This window comes from Saprolegnia diclina (genome assembly GCF_000281045.1).
Source record: "Saprolegnia diclina VS20 unplaced genomic scaffold supercont1.72, whole genome shotgun sequence".
Classification (NCBI taxonomy): Eukaryota; Oomycota; class Saprolegniomycetes; order Saprolegniales; family Saprolegniaceae; genus Saprolegnia; species Saprolegnia diclina.
The window spans coordinates 189,962-206,545 of record NW_008246139.1 but is presented as its reverse complement, the minus strand read 5'-3'; the positions used below and the strand labels follow the sequence as shown (position 1 = coordinate 206,545).

Here is a 16,584-nt window from a genome sequence, read left to right as displayed (position 1 = left end):
AGGGCTAGCGCGGGTTGAGCGGTGTGAACCCAAGGTCTTTGAGCGCTTTCGGGGCGTGGTCGCGAATGCGCTTGCTCGACGACACTGGCCGGCTATTTGTCGCCGAGAGGGCGGGGTTGGTCACTTCGTTCAGAAGGGACTGCAACACCGACGCGCCATTTTGAGCATTGAGTTGGCGCCGGACCGCATCTAGTCAAGCAACCCCATCACTCTCCACTCGGACGCCCAACTGAAACAAACGTACCGAGGCTCGCAATGTTGGAGACGACCCACACACACGTGGCTTGCACCGTCGGTGGCGACGAGACCACCAAATGCATGAGCTTGGCCAAGATCGGCGTGAAATCAACCGTTTGCTGGGCCAGCGCGTCACTCGAAAGCGACGCAATCCCGAGCAACACCAGTGGCACATGCGTCTCGTCGCCGCCTACGAACATGTCGAGCAGCAAGTTGAGCGCGCCATGGAGCACGAGCGACTGCGCAAGCTCGGCGACCGCCGTCAAGTTGATGAGAACATGGAGACCGTCGGCGTAGTAGACACAACTCGGCGCGTCGTCTTGGTCGAGCAGCAAGAGGAGCTGCTTGAGCGCCGCGACCAAGAGTGGCGTGAGGCTCAGCACCGGCGACGCCACCCGCGTCAACGTGCTCAGCAGCAACAACGTCTCTTTGATTGTGCAGTCGTTGAACGACTCGAGCGGCGACGACTCGAGGACGTGCCAGAGCGGCGGCACCGCCAATGGTGTGAGCATCGGCAGCGTACTCTCATCCGTCGAAATCGCATTGAGAAACTGCAGCACGCAGAGGAGACGGTTGTGCTCACCGCCATTGTACGCCTCGGGCACGAGCAAATGCAGCACGTGAAGGACGTTGGCCTGGACGTCAAAGTGGGCGCGAATGAGGTGCTCGGGGAGTGCCTCTGCAACGACGCCGGCCGTGAGCGCACGAAGGCAATACACCACGAGTTTGCTGTTGGCATCGTGCAAGTACGAGAAGAAGCTTTGGGCTAGTGCTTCAATGAGCTCGGGCTCGTCTTCGAGCGATGGATGCAAGAACAGTATGCAGAGCACGTGCACGCCGTTCTTGACCAGCGTCGTGTTCTATGCATATGAGTTGATCCATATATCAAGCCTAGACAACGTACGTCGCAGCGCGGTAGAATCGTCAAGAGGGCCTTCACATACGGACTCACGAGCTCGCGGGTTACCGGAAGGACGTAGCCCCAGACATGGCTGAGCATGCGCAGCAGTTTGCTGAGTGTTTTGAGCGTAAAATGCGCGAGCGACCCATGAAGAAACGCAAAAAATGTCCCATCAAAGTCGTCGATGCGGCCTGCCAAGTCCTTGTCCTTGGTGAGGCACGAGAGGACCCACGCCGCGTGAAAGACGTCATGAGGTCGACTCTCAATTTCCGCCACATTGCGCACGGTCGAGAGCAAGATGCCCAAGAGGTTGGATGCGACGACCCGCCGACAAATGGCCGCGTGCTGCGAGCACAGGACTGCTAAAATGCGCAGCACGTGCTCGGTGCAGACGTAGTCGCTTTTCTGAAGAATCTGCGCCAACACCGGCACGGTGGCGTGTCGCAAGAGCGTCTCCTGCGTCGGCTCGACGTGCAGGATCGCACTCAGCGCCACGAGCACGTGCTGTACGACAATCATGTCGACAGCCTCGAGGCATTCGATGAGTGTTGTGACGCACTCAATGGACCCGCCGACGTCCGGGTAATGCAGCAAAAGCGCCGACAGTAGAAACGCCGCATGCGCTTGCGGTTCGCGCGTGTACGTCTGCAGCCCCCGCAAGAGAGCGTGGACAGCGTTCGCTTCGATTGCCAAGCGACTCACAATCTCGGACTCAAGGCCGGTTTGCGCGGCGTTGGCCAAGGCTGCGAGCACATACAGTTGGTAGTCGAGATGAACTTTCGGAAAGCGGTGGACGAGCGTCTCGAGGCACTGGAGCCGGTGCAGCGACAGCACGACGGACGGCAGCTTGGAGACGTTTGCGACCAGCTGATAAAGCGCGAGCTGGACAGGGCCGGGCTTGGGCGACACGTCGAGGTAGCCCACGAGCCGCTTGAAGCCGTCGTCCAAGTCAAACGTGTCGTCGGCCACGAAAATGCTGAGCCGGTGCACGATTTTCGAGATATCGGAGAGGTACTGGGTTTGAAGTGCCTGGACTTTGGGCGCTGTCTGGACGGGAAACGTGCCCAGCACGTCAATAAGACGCATGAAGAGGCTCGTGGCTTCGCATAAGGACGACGGAGCCCACGTCAAGGCGGCCATACTCTGAATCATTTGCACGACATCAAACTGCGCGATCTGCGAGGGCGTCCACCCGGCGTGACGCGGGCCGCGCTTCGCCCCGGGCTTGGGCACCGGCGGGAGCTGATGTAGCAGCACACAGAACGGTGTCAGAAGCGACGCATGCTGCGCCAAGAGCACAACAACGTGTGTCTCATGCATGGCTTGGAGCCAGGCAAAGTGCAGCATGCGGGACGCGGCGGCGATATTCGCACCAAGAAGGTCGGCTGCAAGCCGCAGAAGACTCGGAAGCGGCTCAAACCCGTCCTTGGAGTCGAGCGCAAAGAAGCCAAATGCGTCCGCGGGCACGCCAGCGTCGTGCAAAGACACTAGAATGTCCATGAGCGCGTCGTGGCTCTTGGGCGAGAAGGAATGAAAGCGCTCCAGATAAGCACGTAGGACGGTCGATGGGTCAACGCAGTAATCGGGAAAGCACTCGAACGAGACAAAGTGGACGAGGCAATGCACGACATCGTTGAGAAATGCCACGTCACGCGTGAGCTCGCGCACGAGGAGCGGGAGTGCTTGCGCAAGGACGTCGGGCTCGGTCACCACATGCATCGCCAGGGTAGTTTGCATGCCAGCCATGAGCTGCGTGCGTTCGAGCGGGTCACGAAGACACGCCGCAAAGCGCTGCAAGTCGGCGACAAAGGCCAGCGAGAGGTCCACCGAGTAGCCGAGTAAATTCAGCAGCGCCGACCGCATCGACTGGTCGGCTTCGTCCGGCACCTCGAGCGACTCGAGGTTTTCCTTGACGCCAACGGCCTTCAAGTCGTCGACAAGCGCGTCGGTGGTCACGAGGAGCATCAGGAACCGAAGGGTCGGTGTCGGCGCGGGTTCGAGAAGGGCCGAGAGCTTCATCAAAAGCTCCGTTTTCGCCGGTAGGGCTTGGAGAAGCGCCACGAGGAGCGACTCAGCGCCCCACCACGCGTGCATTTCGATGAGCGCATATATGCACGCTTGCGCAATCGTATCGCCAAAAGGCGACGCCGTGATGATGACTAGCAGCTCATGCAGAATGTCTTCTTGGACATGATCAAAGTAGTGGACGCCCGGCAGCGGCGCGTGCGACGCTTCTTTTGGGTAGGCCATTTGCACGAGCAGCGGCGTGGCCAGAATGAGATCCGGGTACATGGACCCAAAGTGGCGCGTCACCGTGTGCTGCTGCGACGAGAACCAGTAGAGAAGGTCCATGATGAAACACGACGCAATGTTGCGGTCGGTCATCCACAGCGATCCGGGCGTGAGCGGACGATCCGACGCGTGACGTCGGAACGTCATGGCAAAGAGGTAGACGCGCAGCATGTCTTCGTACGAGATGAAGCGCGCGACGTTGACACTCGCCCGCGAACACGTGGTGGCGTGCACCTGCTCGACATGACGAGAGAGGAGCTGCAGCAAGCGCATCTCAGCCTGCACCGACGCAATGACCGCGCCGGCAAGGACACCGCCAGCCAATGCCAAGTGCCCGAGAAACGCCAGGGCCGTGTCGACGAGCAGCGGGTTAGGTATCGCTGTGAGCACCGACGCCACGATGGCCACGAGGGCCGGGTCGCGCTCGACGTACACCTCCATGGCCTCCAGGAGCAGCTTTCGAAGCACTTCTTGGAGCGCGGGCAGTGAGAGACTCGTGGGGGCGTCCGCCAAGCCGAGCAAGAGCGCATCGAGGGCTTGAGTCTCGACGAGCTGGCGCCGGCTTTCAATATGCTCGACAGCAATCTCGAGGATCCCGAGGGCGTATCGAAAGTCGAGCGTCGGCGTGGGACTCGCATGCAGAGCGGCAAGAACGAGAAGGTACATGGTCGTCGGCACTTTGTGCGTGAGGAGCTTGGTGTGGCGTAGACACCCATGGAGAAGCTGGAGACCATTCGTATAGCAGGCCTCAGACCGCTGGCGTCCAATGGCATCGTGCAGCAAAACCGACGACGACAAGGTGTCTGCAAATGCAAAGGACCATCCGTTCTGATCGACAACGTCCACGTCCGGACCCAGGAGGTGCGCAAGCAACGCCAGCGCCGCCGCTTGGCCCGCCTCCGTAGCGTCCGCGTGCAGCGCCACGTCCACCGTGCGGTCCAAAAGGCTGGGGGGCACCTTGGGGGCGAGCGCATTCCGGCTGCTCTCAACGCGACACAGACTCGATAGCAGCGCCACCGCGTCCATCTGATTGGGCAAAGGGGCCTCGTGCAAGGCCACGAGCCAGTGCGCAACGTCCAAGATGCACTTGGCGTTCGTCGCGAGTTGCTGCCGGGCACTCGCGCTGCGCACACAGAGCGTACTCAAACCGTGCAGCGCCCAGCCAAACTGCAGCTGCTTGCGCGGTCCGGGTGGCGTCAGCGCAAGGACGCCCAAGTACGATACGACAAACTGTCCAAAGTGCAACGCGACACCATCGGTGACGAGCGTTTCCACGAACGCCGTGTGCGAGAGGTTGCCAAGTGTCTCGAGCACGAGCGACTCGAGATCGATCGCTGCATCCGACCACGCACCCAGCGCCTTGTGGTGCAGCAAGGCTGCCAAGCCGCGCTGGGCGCCCATCTCTACGAGACCATCGACCCACTGGACCGTATTGGAGATGTCGTGGACGATGCACACAGCCATGGCGGCCACATGGTGACTCGCGTTCACGTCCAGCGATGTCGCATCGGGCGGTGGCAGCAACGGGAGACCACTGAGCGACGCGATGTGCTGGATAAAGTAAGGAAACGTCTGCTGCGCCGCCAGGATCGCCTGGACCTCCAAGTCGTACGAGAGGTTGTGGATCGCGCGGACGAGGCGCCGCGTGAGCCGCGTGTGCTTGGCCGGCAGCAGCAGCAACAGCTGCGCCATGTACGTCACGCCGTCTTCGACAATCAAGATGATCTGAATGTCCTTGACCATCGCAAGGTTGGCGATGGTTTCGGCGCCGTTCTCAAGCAGACCAAGGTCGTCCCAGTCGTTGCCATGGCGCAGCGGCGGCTTGAGCAACGCCAAAATATCCGGAATTTCGGCGCCGTCGACGAACGTGAGGCGCAGTGCCGGGTCGTATGTGATTCGCGCGAGGAGCTTCAAGACGAACTCGACTTCCTTTTCCCAGGTAGCCTCGGGCACGGTGCTGGCGCGGGCCTCCGAGTTGAACGGCGCCCACACCCACTGCGCCACCGGCAGCAGCGTTCGCAAGAGCCCGCAGTCGACCATCCGCAGCATGTACGAGTCGACGGCCCAGCAGAAGTTGACAAGAATGCGGAGCACAAGAACCGTGTCGGACGACGTCCACTGCGTGCGACTGCGCAGTCGATCGAGAAAGCTCTCTGCAAAGCAAAAGAGCGAGGCGTGGAAGCGCGCTGAGAGCGAGAGACAGTGCAGCAAGATCAACGTGTCGGTCGAGTGACGTACGAGACACGGCCCCATGAGCAGCGGCACTGTCTCGGCGGTAACAAATGCACGCACGGTCGTCTCGGCCTCGTCCCAGAGCAGCACGAGGCTCTGCACAAGCCGGACTTGGTTCGTCGTATCCTCTTCACTGCGGAGTTTGGTCGTGAGGTGCATAATGGCCTCGGCCGCCCGAAATGCACGCTGACCGAGCGGCTGCGCGACCAGCAGATGTACAATCTCCAACGCTCTGGCAGCGACGACGAGGTTCGAATGAAAAAGGAGCCGCAAGAGCGCATCTGCCGTCGATATCTCCATGTACATCTCCCGGGCGACTATGTCGTGGGTGTAGAGCAAAATACCTTGTAGCAAGACGAGCCACAAGACGTCCGGACACGTGGTCTCAGGAGCCGCGAGGAGCACATGCGAGAGCTGTCTCGCAAAGCCTACCTCAAAGAGCGTTTTTTGATAGTGCAGTGACGCGCATGCCAAGTGCACCAACGCCCGCGTGCCATGCAGTACGGGGTCGATGTGCCCCTTGAGGAGCTTGAGGAGGCTGCTGGCGATTCGTTGGAGACTCGAGGCCGACAGAATCGTCGGGCCATAGTGCTTGCCAATGAACGTCTTGTCCCGCATAAAGCTGTCGACGGCAGCGAGCAGACTTGGCGTCAGCTCGTGCGTCTCGAACGCATCGAGGCCGTCCCACCATCGACTCAGGCGGGTGAGCACAAGCGGCCAGTCTTCGTCGCTTGCCGCCATGCCCGTGTCAAACTGCGAGTTTTGAATTAAGAAGGCTGCAAAGCGCACGACAGCGTCGCCCATCTCGGTGCTGCAGTCGTCGCCGAGGAGCGTAGTCGCCAGCGTACACGATTGCCGGGTCGCAAAGTACTGCGCGTTCCTCAGAATCGGCGCGGTCTCGACTGCAATATGATGCAGCAAGTGGAGCGCGTCGAGCACCGTGCTCGTCGATTCGCTTTGGAGTAGCTGGAGCAGCGCGTCAATGCCGTTGACATGTTCGCAGAGTACTTGGGGCGACTCGTTGCGCAGATGCGAAATGCGACGCAGCGCCGCCATCGCGGTGGGCGCAATGCTCTGGTGACCCTCGGACGCGATCGAGAGGAGCCGCGTGTGCGTGTGCGAGAGGTCCTCCATATAGTCGGCAAACCCAAATGTTGCGAGCGAGTTGATGGTCTTGACCGCCTTGCGCTGGAGACTCTGGCGCACGTCGGGCTCGAGGTAGCGCAAGATCAAGGGAATCGTGGCGCACGCTGCGAGGCCGGCCGCAATCGGGGGCTCGGTCGCGAGGCAGCTCAGGCACGTCATCGTACACTCGATGATCGTGTCCGTCTGCTTGCTCGTCTCGGTGTTGAGCAGTGAGAGCACGAGGAGAAGGCCGGTGGGATACTCGAGCACTTGGTACTTGCTCTTGGTCGAGTGCATCGTCATGTTGGAGATGGTCCAGATAACGCACTTGGCCACCCAGGGCGAGCTAGTTTGGTGCGCTTCCAAATGCGAAAACAACGTTGGTATCGCACTGGCGACTTCGAGCTGCCCGATGGCGCCATGGACAGTCGAGAGGTTGCCAAGGCACAGGACGTAGTTTTCCACGCCCACAAAGTTGGCCAGGCGCCGCTGTAGCACCTGGAGCACAAGCGGAATCGTGTGCAGTCGCAGCATCTCAACCTTGCACGCGTCGTCGAACGAGAGGTTGGCGAGGACTTTGGCAAGGCTATCCAGGATCGCATTGGGGCCACCGTGGACAACATCGTCGATCTTGAGCCCGAGGTACGTCAGGAGCGTCGGGAGGCCGCCGACATGCACCACGATCGCCTTGGCATCGTCGTGAACCGTGAGATTCGCAAGGATGCCCGCGCAGCTGAAGGCGAACGGGTCGTTCGGGATCGGTGTCTCAAGGCATTGCTTGAGCAGCGAGAGCGCAAGCTCGGTCGTGCCTTCCATGGCGAGGCGCTTGCGCACTTGCTCCTTCAAGCTCGAGAGATGATGGACGATGATGGCGGCGTAGTGATCGGCTTCAAACTCGGTGACCACCATGTATTTCAACAGCGTCTCAGCAATCTCGCAGAGGTAGAGCAGGTGGCAGAGACCTTCGTGCTGGCTCCAGAGCGAAAACATAGCTAAAATATTGGCCCGCACAAAGAGCTCGTGCTCGTCGAGGGCCAGCGCTTGCACGAGCTTGGGCACGACCGAGTCCTTCTCGCCAGACGCGATCCCAAATCGGTGCTCTTCAATCCCCGAGAGAAGGAAGAAGACGAGGATGATGTTGCGCCGGACCTTGACCAACGTCGAGTCGGCAATGTAAATGCGCTTGAGGAGGCCGAGCGTCTTCTTGGGGAAGAAGAGCTTGAGCGCGTCTTCGCCGAGGAGGATGCCCATAAGCCGCGCAATGTTCTTGCAGTGGAGAATCGGTCCCGCCTCAATCACAGGCGCCGGATGCGGCTGCAGCTGGTGCTCCAAAATGCTGTGCAGCGGACCCGCGACAAGCCCCTCGCACTTGACGAGCCCTCGAATCGGGTCGTGGAGTGCGAGGTTGCCAAGAAGCCGGATGGCTCGGTCCAAAACACCTACGATGCAGCCTCGTTCCATCGAGGACTATGAGACATGGGCGCGTACCCGAGCCAATCGACGTGTGGAAGCGAAAGATAAGTGCTTCTAAAATGCGCACAATGTCGCAGTTGGCCATCTGAATGTGGTTGTCGCGGTAGCCCGAGAGCTTGGTGAGCACCCAGAGCGCGGCCTCGAGGATCCCCGCGTTCGACGAGTTGAGCAGCCCAATCAGCGTCGTGAGCACGCCTGGCTGGTTCATGACGTAGCCTTGGTGCAGCTCGACCTTCGAGCACCAAATCGTCAGTGTAAAGCACGCGCACTTCTTGACGAGGTCGCTCGCGTGGCCGAGCATCATGGTGACGGTACCGACAAGGTCTTCGGTGACGTACCGGCCCGCCAAGATGGCGTGCGCGCAGTTGTTGAGTATGAGCGCGCATTGCTCGAGGATGTGGGCACACTGCATCGGGCGCGTGATGAGAAGCGGGATCGCGACTTTGGTCGGCGTCTCGTCTGCCACATACGCGCGGCTCTGTTCGTCGTCGTCATGGTTGTTGTTGTTGCTGCTACTGCCGTGCTGCGTGGCCGGTTTCTTGGGGCTTTGGCGCTTGTTGGGCTTTTGCGGCGACGACTCGAACGACAGGACGAGCGCTGCGTCAATGAGCTCGCCGAGACGCTGGACGCAGCTGACTGTGCCGTTGGCTTCAATGATGGCCGTCGTGTTGAGTGGTTCGAACGAGAGGTTGGCGAGTGACGTCGCCGCGAGTTCGACCAACATCAAGTCGGCTTCCGAGTCCAAGAGCGACGTTGCGTCATTCTCGACGCGGTCGCTGGTGCCCGTACTGAGGTGGCTGTTGAGGCACTGCACGACAGCCTCCATGCAGTCCTTCTCGCCGTACCGCACCTTGTTGAACGACTCTTTGGTCAAAGACGCAAGCAGTGTCAAGGACGTGCGCTGGAGCTTGGCGTTGACGCTGCTCAAGAGCCGAATCACCACGCGCGGGTCGAGGTACTTGCTCACTTCAATCACCTGCGCGGCCACGAGCCCCGAGAGCGTTTGCATCGCACACTCGAGTACGCGCGAGTGGACGCTGTCGAGCTGGTTGACGAGGCCGCAGAGGATCGGAATCGCGTTGCATTCGACCAGCGACACTTTGTTCTTCTCGTTGCCGTCGATCAAAACCGCGATCGCGTTCACGGCCATCTTCTGGACTGCCACGTCATTGTGCACCGCGAGCGGCAACAGCCGTTCAAAGACCAAGTTGGCGCCAAAAATGATCTGGTTGCCGCCGTGCGCGCCGAGTTTTGTGATGGCAAAACACACATTTTCGAGCACGAGCGGGTGCTTGGCGTTGAGTCTAGCACAGCATTAGATTGTTACGTGCAACGAAAAATGAAGCAAAATCTGAAAATTTGAGAAATGAAAAAAATCAACACTCAAATGCAAACAACACGGTACCGTTCGGCCAGCGCGGGCAAAAGGCCGCCAAAAGAGCCCATGAGGATGCGGTGGTCGTCGCTGCCCGTCGCGAGATGGGCCATCGCCAACGCGCTGAATCGATGCAATTGCGCGACGTCCGACTGCAGCGCGCGAAGCAAGGCTCGAAAGAGGGCCGGGTCCCGCGCCATGTTGCGCCGATTTTCGGCGTGCGACGTCAAATTGGCCAGCACGCGAAGCGCTTGTACCGCGATGGGCTCCGTCAACGACGACGGGGCGTCAAAGAAGACGTCGGTGAGCGCCACGACCGGCATTTCAAGCGTCTGCAGAAGCCGCTGGTTGCGCGGCGAATGGTACGTGGCGTTGGCCAAGACCGCGAGGACGAGCGCCGCTGTCTCGAGCGCTGCCGCATGGGCGCCATCGGGCCGCGACAGCATTTTCGTGAGCTGGATCGACTGTGGGAGGTCAAACAGCTCCTGCTTGTTGGTCTTGGACGCCGGCGACGCCGTACCCACGAGCGTCCCGAGCGCATGCAATGCATCGCGCTGCACACGTGATCCGAGCGACTCGAGGCAGACGAGGTTGAGCAAAATGTTGAGTGCGTCCATGCGCGACATGTCGGCTTTCACACCGTCGCAGCGGAACGCGAGCTTGGCAAGGACTTGGCAGGCCAGCGACCGCACGTTGTTGTCGAGGACTTGCAGCGTCTGCACAATGTTGCCAACGAGCGGACTCTTGCCAATGAGCAGCTGCGCCCGCGGTGCGTCCAACAGGTGCAGTACGATCGTGAGGCACTGCGTGAGGAGCTCCAGGTGCGCCATCTCGGGTGGATCCAGAAGCCTCAGCACGGCTGCGACAATCGGCTCGATGAGAATGTGGTCGCGCGTCGCGTCGTCCGCGCTGCAGAGCGTCGCAAGTGCCGTGAGCGCAGCGAGCTTGAGCGCTGATACCTCATCGGGCGACGGCGTCAGGACCAGCGCCATCGTATGGTCGACGAGACCCGCGACTAGGACGGTATGCTGTGACGCGGCGTCGACGCACACGTGCGCTACAAAGTACAGTGCGTCGAGTTTGTTTTGGAGCAGCCGGGCCGGTGGCACCACGGGAGTCTCTGGCAACGAGAGAAAGAGGTCTTGGAAGAGCAAAAGCACCGATGGCGAGAGCACGGACGGCCGGTACATCGGAGTTTTGCCCATCTCGGTGAGCGTCAGCATCGTGTGGTGCCCGACCACGTCGAGGGCGTGCCGGACGAGCCCTTCGAGGATCGACATGCCGGACCGGAGCAGCTCGCCTTGGACCTCATGGGACTTCGAAGCGCGATAGAGCGTTCGACTTGCATCCCGGAGGTGCTTGGGCTGCGTTTGCACTGAAAAGAGGCGCAAGACACTGGCCACCGCCGACGGGGCTTGGCCGCCAAAGCAGACAAGCGGACTTGGCAGTACGAGCAAATTGCCCCACGCATGGCTGGCGGCAAACGCGACATCGTGCGACGGCGACTCGAGCAGCACGAGCAGCTGCGCACACGCGCTCTGGAGTGGAAGGTACACGCCGTTGCCGGCGCGAACGAGCCGCCCGACGACGAGCCCGGCCTTGTATTGAATCTCTTCCTTGTGCACAAACAGTAAGTTTGTGACGCGGTGCGCGTCGCCGCGCAAGATCGTCGCCAACGTTGTCTCGGCGAGGCAGCACTTTGGCTCCGAGAGCACTTCGAGGACGCGGATCGTTGCTGCGAGCACAAAGACGTCTTGGACGTGGGCGCAGAGCCCCAAACTCGCTTGCAGCATCGTCTCAATGTGCGCTGGTACCAGCGGGGATGCGTCGCGATAGTAGGCCAGTGCCAAGTGCAGCCAAATCGCAAGCCCCGCGACGAGGTACTTGGGCGCGGTCTTTGGCGTGAGTAGCGGGAGTACAATCTCGGTGCCGCCATGACTCACAAAGAGATCGCAGAACGGTCGCGGCGAGGCGGTGAGGTCGGGTGCTGTACACAGTTGCACGTGCAAGAGGAGCTCGAGAAGTAGCTCGTTGTCGGCCGCATGCATGTACAGCAGCATGCGATGGACGGTCGCTGTGGCGCCCCACACCGCCTTGTTTTGCGCATACCCAAAGAGCGCTAGCGTCGACTGGATCTCGTACGCTGATGCGGGGGGCTTGTCCGCAGGTTGAGTTGACGTGGGTGGTGCAAGGATCGTCGTCAAGAGCACGTCCATAGCCCCCATCGAATGCATGAGCTGCGTCATCTCGGTTTGCCATGGCGCTGGTCGTATTCGGCCGCCAAGTACGAGCTCGAGCTGGTACGGCTGCAAAAACCGATGCAGCGCCATGGCCGAGGACGTCGCGACGCGCGTATCTTTGGCCGCGAGGAGCTTTGTCAGCGTCACATGCACATCGAGCTTGACAAACGAGTGGACGCTCTCGGGGGACTGGCGACTAAGCGCGGCGACAGCAATGGACGCGGCACAAATCACGTCGTTGGAGCCGCCGATGAGCAAACTTGCGAGAATCGCGAACAAGTTGGGGCTCGGCCGGTCGCGCAAGGCGACTTGGAAACGGTGGCAAGCCGGGACGCGCCAGCTCAGACCCGTGATGAACATGCACACAAGACTCGCGAGCCGAGACCGCTTGAGGGCGCCGCGTAGGATCTCCATGACGTGGCAGATCGCCGTGACCGAATCGTCGAGCGGAAACGCGTCGGCCACGTGTGTGGCTAGAATCGAGAGCGCGTACGTGGCTTGTAGAATCAGCGTCTTGTTCGAGTGCGGCAGCGTCGCCGAGACAAGGCACGTCAGTAGCAGCGGAATGACGCCGGCGGCGATCGCGGCCTCCCGCGCCGGTGCTGCGTACACGCTGAGGCGATGGCATATAATAAGGGAGTGTACCGCAAAGGAAGAGCTCCGAGAGGCTCGCGAGCGCGTGAAATGCAATCGACGCGTGCGTATTGGAGACCAGCACGACAAGCATGCCGACAACGGGCGTACTCGCGAGCTCGCGCTTGAGCTCATCTAGATCTCACATTGCACTTTCTAGAGAGAATGATGTTTTTTTGTCCGACCTTGCTTGAGCAGCTCCAAGAGCGTCTGCAGTGCACTCGCCTTGCGCTCTTCTAGTACGAGTGTCGGTGTCGGTGCACTGCACACGTCTACGATTCGCTCGACGACTTGGAGCTCGATGAGGTTGAGCGCCACAGCCCCTAATAACGTAGATTCCTACCTATTTGCATGACTACAACACGTACGGTTGTCGTGGCAGAGTGCAGTGAGCACGTCGAACGCCGTGCGCTGCAGCGGCGCGTGAACCGCAAACTGCGCCGCGCTCCAATTGGCTTTGAGAGGCGGCAGGTGCGACAAGAGGCTCGGAATCGCACGTGCGTCAACGGCCATCTCTTGTCGCTTGCCCGAGTCGATGATGCTGCTGAGCGCCGCCATGGCCATCTCGGCGGTCCGCGCATCAGAGTTGGTGATGAGCGCACACAACGGGTAGATCCAGTGTTCATCCATGAGCTGCGGCATCGCGAGAAACGCAGCGCCGGGCGACTACAGAGTCCATAGTAGTGTTGTTTCAACATGTGTCGAGATGTACCATGTCGGGTGCGAGTGGGGGAAGCGGCGGCTTGGTCGTATCGGCGCTGCCGCTATTGCATTGATACTGACGATGGGCTGCATATATATGGGAAGCGACAGTACCGAATCTGCTTGACTGTGAGGCGCTGGCCCAAGAACCGAATTGGCTGGATCTGCGCCGCCTCGAGGTGCTTCCAGTACCCTGCCTCGACCTCGGCCCGCCAGAGAAAATGAGGAATGTCGATGGGCTGCGTCTGGAGCTCATCGACGTCATCCCAGGAGGTGGGCCGCGGCGCCTCGGGCGCGCCTTGCGCCGACGCGATCTGTCCCATGTGCCCGCCGCGACGCCTCGCAACAGCTGCGTAGAAGGGCAACAACCGCCCGTGAAACCGGCACAGAAGTTTAGTTGCGCTAATTCGTACCACATGAACGAATTCGTTGTTTTAGGTAGGAATTCGTTGTTTCAGGTAGGAATTCGTTGTTTCGAGGTACGATTTCGTACTTAAAAAAATGCTACATGTCTTTTGCGGGAGGCGGAGGAAGGAGCGAGAGGATGGATGCTTCGTACGTCGTGCAGAGGTGATCGAGGAGCATGTCGTTCGAGACGTTGATCCGGTTAAAGTACGTGTCCACCGCCGTCACAGACAACACAGTTGGCGTTGCCCCACTCGGATCCTAGCCATAATCAATGAGCACCTCAATGGCTAAAAAAGAGCTAACTTTTTCAAGGACGTAGACTTTCCCAGGGGGGTACAGCGGTGCCGTCTGGAGCGCAGGATCCATTTGAAGTAGGGCCTCCAGACCACCGTCCCTACAATATCAACTTTATACGCGAGAGACTATGCGACACGCATGTATACCCTGCTTGGCTCAGCTCCAGAATGGACGTTGTCTCCTTGCGAAGCTCGTCGCAAAACCCGTCCACGATATCAAACACTTTTCGCTCGAGAAAGGGCAGCAGTTTTTCCCTACAAGTAGAGTAGTAGCATCGTAAGTTCAAGTTCGATCGTACGGCGCGGCCTCTGGTGCCGGCTGCTTTGGCCGCGCGTCCCATGTAAAGCTACATGACGCTATATACATTGGAGGAAACGAGCGGTGTGGTTTACCTTGCTGTGAGGGGCACGGCCAAGTTGTCGTGTTGCAGCGTAGACTTGATCTTGACCAAGAGCTCGTACACTTGGTTGGACAAGGGCTCCAGCATCGCGTTGACTACATCATCGATGGTTCAGCAATTGAGTCGAGGCGCGGCAGTGTACGGCCGGTATTTTTGCTCGACCGGACGCGCGCCAGCTCTCGAAGTAGGAGCTCCAGCTGCGCAATGAGCTGCCGCTTCCTCTCTGGGTCGTGCAAAAACTTGAGGAGGCCTTCCATCACCATGACCTTGACGTCGAGCCGGCTCCACTTGGCCATGATCTCTACGCAGCAGCGTATTCCTACGGCGGTGGCAAAGGACCTGTCGACTACCTTTGGTTGCTGCGTTGTCGGGCTTGACCGCCAAAAAATCGAGTTTTTGACGCAAAAGCACCATGTCCTGGGTGTTGAGTTTGGCTTTGAGCTGCGCGAGGGCTTGCAGTTGGGGCTTGTCGAGGCGGAGGAGCTCTTCGGTGCGCTGCACCTGCGCTTCGACCGTCGTCCAGAGCTGTGTTAGCTCTACATCATGGTTCATTAGCTCGCGTACTTTGAAAGGCGTCTACTGTCGCGGTTTTCGCGGAGGAAGAGTCCAACATCGGCTTCGACGGTCGGCAGCGCCGGCTTGGCGAGCTTGACCCACTGCGTCGAGAGCTTGTCGATGATGGCCGACTTGTCGTTAGTGCTCGTGGCTTGTACCATGCTCGACGCTGTCTGCGTGCGTCTCTGAGCCGCGTGGTAAGAATTAGCCTCGTAAAACGTACCTCTTTCATTTCGTCGACGATCGCCATGGCCTCGCGGAGCTGCTTGAAGCTCTCGGACGCGACCGACTTTTGCGCTTCGATCTCGTCGGCCATCATGCTCTTCAGCGCCGCCGAAATGTCAAATGCTACTACCTATGGAAGACGTGTCAATATCGCACTTGCAACCGCAGGCAACTCTACCTCTTCTTGGAGACGCACGAGGTTGTGGCTGTTGAGCCGTGGCACGCAGTCGTCGCCGCAGACTACGCTGACAACGCGGCCTTCGCACGCTTGGGCCAGCTCCAGTGTCAAGCACGCCGGTGGGGCGAACGCAAGGCAGCGCAGTCGAGGCAGCGCCGTCGCCCACAGCGTCGAGACGAGCGCTGCGGCGCCGGCACCCAGGCTATGGCCCATGACGTGTACGCTGTAGGTTGGGTAGTCGGCAGCAATGTTGATCATGTCGTCACGTAGCTTCCAGTCGAGCCAATGCGCGGCGTGAACGATTCCGCGGTGGCCTGTGATCAAGACACCTAAGCATCGCCAAGATATAAAGCGAGCGTACCGTAGCCGGTCTGGAAGGGCTCGTGGTCCATGCACATGTCGGTGCAAAAGTCTTGGATGCTGGCGCTGCCGCGGATGACGAGCACGACTTCGTGTCGGCCGTGATCGACGTACAAGTAGTACTTGGGCGCAAAGACACCGCCGGGCTCCTGCTGGAGAATGTCGTCGGGCGCTATCGACAGCTTGCTCTCGCGCAGAAAGCCTTTGGTCGTGAACGCATACGAGGCGTCGCAGATGCGAATGTAGTATGGCAGCTCGTGCAGAAACGGCGCGTCGATCGCTGCCTCGGCCAGCGAGAGGCGGACGGCGTCCGGTCGATGCAGCTGGCTGCGGCGCACATGGTGGCGCGTCGAGTTGTGCGTCGAGAGCATTGTCAGCCGCATGAACCAGTCGGCCGATGTCCACTTGTTCAAGGACTTTGGCATCGTCTGGAGGCTCTCAGCCAGCGTGCGCAAAATGTCGAGGTTGCCGCGTTGGTCCGGGCTGAGCGACGAGGTGCGCCGAGGGCCAACGCCGGCGACGCGGCCTGGCAGCGCCAGAAGCGACCGCCATGGGCGGCGACCGGCGAGGTACCTGCGCATCGTGGTGTCGTGGCAGAAGTGGCTCCTCCAATCACAAGCCAGGAGACTGCGTGGCTGGATTCTTTCTTATTCTTCCGGATAACAAGAAGCGTCTGGAACTCTGTAGGCTATTCGGACGCCATCTTGCGGTCGTGGTGCGATCTTTTGCAGTGTTCATTTGCGTAATACTCCTGTAAGACGCTGTTACGGGTAGGGCACAGCTGAGAGCGTGAGATCATACCTTTTTGGGCTTCTAGACTCGCGACTTATGAGGTTGAAGTGTGTCGACTCGGCCAAAGGTTGCGTGTGTTTAGAAGCAACAATCTATGACCAATGACGTGGCGCTCTCGTGAAGCACTTTCGAGCCAATACACTCGGACAGTCAAAAATG

General features: G+C 60.0%; 2 protein-coding genes across 2 annotated transcripts; both read right to left on the bottom strand.

Annotated features, from left to right (window-relative positions):
• On the bottom strand, positions 1-13,564 carry SDRG_14504 (hypothetical protein). The gene is made up of 10 exons (XM_008620638.1): positions 13,325-13,564; positions 13,221-13,272; positions 12,877-13,174; positions 12,694-12,831; positions 12,521-12,643; positions 9,666-12,477; positions 8,276-9,564; positions 1,142-8,226; positions 245-1,097; positions 1-189 (listed from the first exon to the last, which is right to left on the bottom strand). The coding sequence occupies exons 1-10, from the start codon at positions 13,531-13,533 to the stop codon at positions 5-7; spliced, it is 13,044 nt and encodes a 4,347-aa protein (XP_008618860.1). The 5' UTR covers positions 13,534-13,564; the 3' UTR covers positions 1-4.
• A 73-nt stretch (positions 13,565-13,637) lies between these two features.
• Positions 13,638-16,237, bottom strand: SDRG_14503 (hypothetical protein). Its single transcript, XM_008620637.1, has 11 exons — positions 15,635-16,237; positions 15,274-15,587; positions 15,094-15,225; positions 14,896-15,043; positions 14,666-14,851; positions 14,458-14,616; positions 14,308-14,410; positions 14,214-14,261; positions 14,062-14,169; positions 13,922-14,012; positions 13,638-13,876 (listed from the first exon to the last, which is right to left on the bottom strand). The coding sequence occupies exons 1-11, from the start codon at positions 16,212-16,214 to the stop codon at positions 13,715-13,717; spliced, it is 2,031 nt and encodes a 676-aa protein (XP_008618859.1). The 5' UTR covers positions 16,215-16,237; the 3' UTR covers positions 13,638-13,714.
• Positions 16,238-16,584: the final 347 nt, after the last annotated feature.

Coding starts and splice junctions, on each gene's coding strand:
- SDRG_14504 (XM_008620638.1), bottom strand. CDS start 13,533: ATGGGACAGATCGCGTCGGCGCAAGGCGCGCCCGAGGCGCCGCGGCCC. Junction 12,832..12,876: donor TGCACTCTGCCACGACAACC/GTACGTGTTGTA, acceptor CTACGTTATTAG/GGGCTGTGGCGCTCAACCTC. Junction 190..244: donor CTCCAACATTGCGAGCCTCG/GTACGTTTGTTT, acceptor TTGCTTGACTAG/ATGCGGTCCGGCGCCAACTC.
- SDRG_14503 (XM_008620637.1), bottom strand. CDS start 16,214: ATGCGCAGGTACCTCGCCGGTCGCCGCCCATGGCGGTCGCTTCTGGCG. Junction 14,013..14,061: donor CTGGAGCTGAGCCAAGCAGG/GTATACATGCGT, acceptor TTGATATTGTAG/GGACGGTGGTCTGGAGGCCC. Junction 13,877..13,921: donor AAGTCTACGTCCTTGAAAAA/GTTAGCTCTTTT, acceptor GATTATGGCTAG/GATCCGAGTGGGGCAACGCC.